This window comes from Scyliorhinus torazame, chromosome 5, assembly GCF_047496885.1.
Source record: "Scyliorhinus torazame isolate Kashiwa2021f chromosome 5, sScyTor2.1, whole genome shotgun sequence".
Lineage (NCBI taxonomy): Eukaryota > Metazoa > Chordata > Chondrichthyes > Carcharhiniformes > Scyliorhinidae > Scyliorhinus > Scyliorhinus torazame.
Window position 1 is genome coordinate 109,973,710 of NC_092711.1, and position 6,758 is coordinate 109,980,467.

The 6,758-nt window shown below is 47.9% G+C and overlaps 1 protein-coding gene and 2 long non-coding RNA genes across 3 annotated transcripts in view; 1 reads left to right on the top strand and 2 right to left on the bottom strand.

Moving 5' to 3' along the window:
- The window catches only part of LOC140419412 (uncharacterized), a 113,963-nt gene that overhangs the window by 25,760 nt on the left and 81,445 nt on the right, over positions 1-6,758 (bottom strand). The gene's annotated exons all lie outside the window — the stretch shown is intronic.
- The window catches only part of LOC140421364 (uncharacterized), a 70,125-nt gene continuing 64,365 nt past the window's right edge, over positions 999-6,758 (bottom strand). The window contains exon 3 of the mRNA XM_072506030.1: positions 999-4,618. Coding sequence (XP_072362131.1) covers positions 3,953-4,618 — 666 coding nt within the window. The 3' untranslated portion in view covers positions 999-3,952. The remainder of the gene's footprint in view (positions 4,619-6,758) is intronic.
- The window catches only part of LOC140419413 (uncharacterized), a 40,372-nt gene continuing 39,742 nt past the window's right edge, over positions 6,129-6,758 (top strand). Inside the window, exon 1 of the long non-coding RNA XR_011945768.1 lies at positions 6,129-6,197. This is a non-coding gene — a long non-coding RNA (uncharacterized lncRNA). The remainder of the gene's footprint in view (positions 6,198-6,758) is intronic.

Sequence of the window (6,758 nt, forward strand, 5' to 3'; positions counted from 1 at the left end):
GGGCCCCTGCGCACCGCTGCCGCCGAAATCCAAAGGGCTGCTCCTGTAAAGGTAAGTGGTTTTAAAGTCGCTACTCACCTCCCAGAGGGCCCCTGCGCACCGCTGCCGCCGAAATCCAAAGGGCTGCTCCTGTAAAGGTAAGTGGTTTTAAAGTCGCTACTCACCTCCCAGAGGGCCCCTGCGCACCGCTGCCGCCGAAATCCAAAGGGCTGCTCCTGTAAAGGTAAGTGGTTTTAAAGTCGCTACTCACCTCCCAGAGGGCCCCTGCGCACCGCTGCCGCCGAAATCCAAAGGGCTGCTCCTGTAAAGGTAAGTGGTTTTAAAGTCGCTACTCACCTCCCAGAGGGCCCCTGCGCACCGCTGCCGCCGAAATCCAAAGGGCTGCTCCTGTAAAGGTAAGTGGTTTTAAAGTCGCTACTCACCTCCCAGAGGGCCCCTGCGCACCGCTGCCGCCGAAATCCAAAAGGCAAACAGAGGAAGAAGTCTTACAACACCAGGTTAAAGTCCAACCGGTTTGTTTCGACTCACTAGCTTCAGGGGCACAGTTCCTTCCTCACGTCATGAGGAGGAATTCAAACAGATGAGGAATTTCTTCAGCCAGAGGGCGGTGAATCAGTGGAACTCTTTGCCACAGAATGCCGTGGAGGCCAAATCACTGAGTGTCTTGAAGACAGAGATAGATAGGTTCTTGATTGATCAGCGGATCAGCGGTTATGGGGAGAAGGCAGAATGGGGATGAGAAAAATATCAGCCATGATTGAATGGCGGAGCCGATCCGATGGGCCTAATTCTGCTCCGATGTCTTATGATGTGAAGAAAAACATTCTGTGCTGCATGTGGGATCATGAATGCACTGCTCGAAAATGTGGCGGAGGCAGATTCAATTGATGCCTTGAAAAGAGAATTGGACAACTATCTGTTACTATCAGATCAGCCATGACCTTATTAAATGGCGGCGCAGACTGGGCTGAATAGCCAACTCCAGGTCCTTGCTCATCTGTTCGTATCTTTTGAGGAGAAAAATATCTACAGAGTTCAGGGCCAATGACAGGGGATTGTGACTGTTGCAGAAAGTTGGCACAGATACAATTTGTTGAGTGCCTTTGTTTTGTGCTGTCACCTTTCTATGCCTCTGTGTTATGAGGGAAATGCAGAGCACCAATGCAAGAGAGGCAGATTACTCCCTCGATATGGATTGGATTTGTTTATTGTCACGGACACCGAGGTACAGTGAAAAGTATTATTCTGCGAGCAGCTCAAACAGATCATTTCGTACATGAAAAAGTAAACTAAAAAGAAAATACATAATAGGGCAACACAAGGTACACAATGTCAATATATAGACAAAGGCATTGAGTGAAGCATACAGGAGTGTAGTACTAATTTGGTCAGTCCATAAGAGGTTTAGCGGGGAAGAAGCTGTTTTGAATCCGTTCATGCGTGTTCTCAGACTTTTGTATCTCCTGCCTGATGGAAGAAGTTGGAAGAGTGAGTAAGCCGGGTGGGAGGGGTCTTTGATTATGCTGCCTGCTTTTCCAAGGCAGCGGGAGGTGTGGATAGTCACTGAATGGGGGGCAGGTTTGTGTGATGGACTGGGCTGTGTTCACTACTCTCTGAAGTTTCTTGCGGTCTTGGGCCGTGCAGTTGCCATATCAGGTTGTGATGCAGTCAGATAAGATGCTTTCTATGGTGCATCTGTAAAAGCTGGTAAGAGTCAGTGTGGACATGCCAAATTTCCTTAATTTCCTGAAGAAGTATAGGCGCTGTTGTGCTTTCTTGGTCGTAGCATCGATGTGGGTGGACCAGGACAGATTTTTGGTGATGGAAACCCTGTGGCCCAGTGCAGGAGAGGCGGTTGTTGGGCAGTGTGAGCTGAACATACATGGCTGGATAAAGACTAAGGCAGATGTCAAGACCCTTTGAGCGAAAACAGGTCTGGAGGGAGTGGGTCAGTGAACCTGGGGAGTTGCATTTTGCATGAATCGTATGACCCAGTCACAATTATGAACAGTAAACAAACCTATCACTGGTTTGATGAGATGATTTACCGTGTCCCAGATGTTGTAAATACTGTGCATACTGTAGATCAGCCTGCTTGCTGCCCATGTCTATTCTGATATCAGAATAATGTGCTTCTGTATGAAATAAAGTTACCAAACCTCTCATTGTGCTTCATGCCCAGCATCTTGCCTAACTGTGGATCTTCTGTTTTGCTGACTGGGAAATAGAATCTTCCTGTTTACTAATTGCCCTATGGCTGCTGTGTTACCCAGAATCCCCCGCGCTGCAGAAAGTCCCCGATCAGTGAGTGTACGAGGCCAGTGCGCAGGGGCAGTGTGGGTGTGTGCTCCGAGCATGCTCAGTGTCAGTCATGGTGAGAGAGTGAGGAGGAGCTGGGTTGAACACAACAGTGAGCTGTACCCCTGTGAGAAGGGCATCTCCCAGTCTCTGTTTGACTCTCCTACAGCTTCATGTCATGGTTGAGTTGGACAAGGAACTCTCATCATTTGAGCTGGAAAAGGCCATTGATTGCCGAGCAAGCAGAAAGGTGCCCGGCAAGGATGGAATTCCAGCTGAACTGCTCACACACAGAAAGTCCCATCGACTGTCACACCTTCCTGCTTTCCCCTTTTGGGCTGTGAGACTGGTCCACGGAACATGTGTGATGCAATAAAAACAGCAGTGACAGAGGAGACAGCATCAACTGCAGGGACATCTCACTCCTTAGTGTCAGGGGAAGACCTTCACTTGGGTGATGTTTAAAAGATTCATCTACTTGCAGACTGAGTTTATCCAGAAGCACAGTGCGGTCTCTGTGCTGACAGATCTACGGTGAACATGATCTTCTCCACACACCAGCTACAAGCGAAGAGAACAATTGGGATTTGATCTAAAGTGTCAGTGCTGAGAAAGTGAAATGTTCTAATTACTGAGTGAAAGTGAACCTTTCATTGTGAATCACAATTTACTGGTCCAATTGGAAAAGACACCAAAATGTTTCGATCTCTGAAGATAAACTTCAACCTTGAAGTTATGTTTCGGAGCTCACACGCTGTGGGAATCTTTGTGAATGTTTCCTCTTCCCTTTTGTAAACAAGCAGAGAAGCTAACCCTTTCCCCTGACAGCACGGCAACAATTTGAAATAAAGACTTTGACTTTTAAAGATTTGGCTTCATCCCATTTGTAGGGGTCATATTCCCGTGCAAATCAGCGCGGGCGGGATGGAAATTTGCCAAATATTTTTATAATCCGAATCTTTATTGTCACAAGTAGTCTTACATTAACACTGCAATGAAGTTACAGTGAAAAGCCCCCAGTCAGCACATTCTGGAGCCTGTTCAGGTACACAGAGGGAGAATTCAGAATTGTCATGTGAGAGTACCTTTAAGAAATGGGTGTTTATCAAATAGCTGCAGTGAAGACAGACAGTCCAGCTCCACCCACACTCTGATATCACTGCAGCTATTTGATAAACATCCATTTTCTAAAGGTACTCTCACATGACAGAATGTCCAAATTACCTAACAGCACGTCTTTCGGGATTTGTGGGGGGGGAAACCGGAGCACCCGGAGGAAACCCAAACAGACACTGGGAGAACGTGCAGACGCCGCACAGACAGTGACCCAAAGCGGAATCGAACCGGGGACCCTAGCGCTGTGAAGCAACAGTGCTAATCACTGTGCGGCTGTGCCACCCCTTTAAAGGTCCTTTACCTTGGGTGGGAATTTCCTGTCTTGGGTTGGGGAGAGGGTGGCGGGGGGGGAAGGGGGTGTGTGCAACCGGAAAAAAATCCCTTCCCACTCTCAGAGCAGTGAATGGTTTCTCTCCAGTGTGAGCGCATTGGTGAGTCAGCAGATCCATTTTGCTTCTAAAATTCTTCTCACAGTCGGTACACATAAAATGTCTTCTGTCAGAGTGAACATGTTGGTGTGATGTGAGATGGGTTCGAGTTATAGAGTTTTACAGCACAAAACACGGCCCTTTGTCCCATTGTGTCTGCCGGCGATCAAGCACCAATCTATTCTAATCTCAGTTTCAGGGATTATTAACATCAACTGAAACAAACTCCAGCTGTCAGAATGAACATGGTTCTGTCCTGGATGTGATTTTGGTTCAGTCCTGGATGTGATTAACATCAATAACAGCAGATTCCTGGAGGCACTTGTGAACTCGCTGGTGTGTCTGCAGGGTGGATGACCGAATGAATCCCTTCCCACACAGGGAACAGATGAACGCTCCCCCCTGGTGTGAATGCGCTGGTGTTTCAGCCGGAGGGACTGCTGAGTGAATCCCTTCCCACACACGGAGCAGGTGAACGACCTCTCTCCAGTGTGACTGCGCTGGTGAATCAGCAGATCCATTTTGCCTTTGAAGCTCATCTCACAGGCAGAACATTTAAAAGGTCTTGTGTCAGAGTGAACACGTTGGTGTGAAGTGAGGTGGGCAGACTGAGTGAATCCCTTCCCACACTCCAGGTGGGTGAATGGTCTCTCCCCAGTGTGAACTCGCTGGTGTCTCATCAGGATTGATAACTGAGTGAATCCCTTCCCACACACAGAACAAGTGAATGGTCTCTCCCCAATGTGAACTCGCTGGTGAAACCCGGTTTCCTCCGGGTTCCAAAACCTCATTTCCTGCCTGAGAGGTGTTGACCAATGGGAAGATTTGGAGGACCTGATGGACTCTTGTGCTCCAGCCAAACAGACTACGGGCTTTGTGTGAATGAAGTTTGAGCTTCACACAGACTGAATCTTCTTCCTGTGTCAAACCGCTGAGTAAAACACTTTATTTTCACTTCAATGGACTCTTTTAGAGACCATTGACCCTTCTACAGAACTGTTGCAACAAGGAACAACAAACGTTACCTCTGTTTCTCTTGCCACAGATGTGGCATGGTGGCACAGTAGTTAGCACTGCTGCCTCACAGCGCCAGCGACCTGGGTTCAATTCCAGCCTTGGGTAACTGTGCACATTCTCCACGTGTCTGTGTGGGTTCCGTCTGGGTGCTCCAGTTTTCTCCCACCGTCGAAAGATGTGCCGGTTTGGTGGATATGCTATACTAAATTGCCCCTCCGTGTCCAAAGATGAAGTGGGGTTACGGGGAGAGGTTGGGGGAAGTGCACCTGGGTGGGGTGCTCTTTTGTAGGGTTGGTGCAAGCTCGATGGGCCGAATGGTCTCCTTCGGCACTGTAGGGATTCTATGATGCTGCCAGACCTGTTGGTTTAATCTCGCATTTTCTGTTTTTACTTGACATTACGCACCTTTTTAATCTACTAATTATATTTATTGAACCACTGTACCATCAACTACCAGGAGCAGTGTGTTGATGCTTCAGCCATTCCGGCCTCGGATGACTGTGTAGAGTTTGCACATTCTCCCCGTGTCTGTGTGGGTTCCCATCGGGTGCTCCAGTTTTCTCCCACAGTCCAAAGATGTGCAGGATAGGTGGATTGACCATGCTAAATTGCCCTTAGTGGCCAAAAAAAGGATCGGTGGGGTTACTGGATTATGGGGATAGGGTGGAGGCATGGGTTTGAGTGGGGTGCTCTTTCCAAGGGCTAGTGCAGGCTTGATGGGCCAAATAACCTCCTTTTGCACTGTTAGTTTTATCATTCAGTCGAATTTTCTCTCTCTCAATCTCATCCGATTGGTGTCTGGTGGTAAATCCGTGACAATAGCACAGTGGTTAGCACTGTTGCTTCACAGCACCTGGGTCCCCAGTCCAATTCCCACTTGTGTTACTGTCTACGTAGAGTCTGCACATTCTCCCCATGTCTGCGTGGGTTACCTCCCACACAGGCGCCAGAATGTAGCGACTAGAAGATTTTCACAGTAACTTCATTGCAGTGCTAATGTAAGCCTACATGTGACAATAATAAAGATTATTATTAGGTGTTTGTGTATTTTAAGGAGCAGGTAGAACTTTTTGGTTCTCCTGGTTGTGCCCTCAGATATTCCATCTGTTTGTGGCTAATGTGTCTGGAGTCTTTCAGTTCTTCCGCCTCCAATTCCCTTCCTGTCTCGTGTATATGGGTCTAGGTAGCTTGGTGTGATATGTGTTGTTTGGTTGTCTGTCTGTCTCCAGCAGGTATTATTGTCTCTCGATAATGACTGTGCTGCTACCCTTGTCTTCTGGTCTTATGAACATTTCCGTGTTGGATCCAAGCTCCCAGATTGTCTGTCTTTCTCTCCGGGTAAGATTCTGTTTGTCTCTTGTATTTCACTGTGACAGGGCAGAGACCTGATTGAAGGGATTCAAACATGGGAGTTCTGGAAAAATATGGGCAAGGATTTGGGACGTGACAACATGTTCAAAGAGTTTGGAGAGGAGAGGGAGGTTGAAGATGGGGCAGTAATTTATAAGGATGGCAGGATCAAGGGTTGTTTTATTGAGGAAGGGGTGATGATGGCAGATTTGAAGGACAGAGGGACAGTACCTGAAGAGAGAGAAATGTTGACAATATCCATGGACACAGGGTAGTTTGCTGATCAGTAGCTTAGTGGGAATAGGGTCGGTGGAGCAAGAGCTGGGTCTCATGGACAAGATGAGCTCTAAGGGGACGTGAGGGGAGATGAGAGAGAAACTAGAGAAAGATGTGAGTTCAGGGCTCGGGAAAGGATGACATTTAGAGACAGTTTGGTCCGGTGGGCTCGTGGAAGGGAGGGAAGCAGCAGAGGCAGCTGATCGGATTTACTCAATCTCAGTCACAAAGAAACTCCACAAGCTCCTCACACTTCTTGTTGGAGGTGAGGAT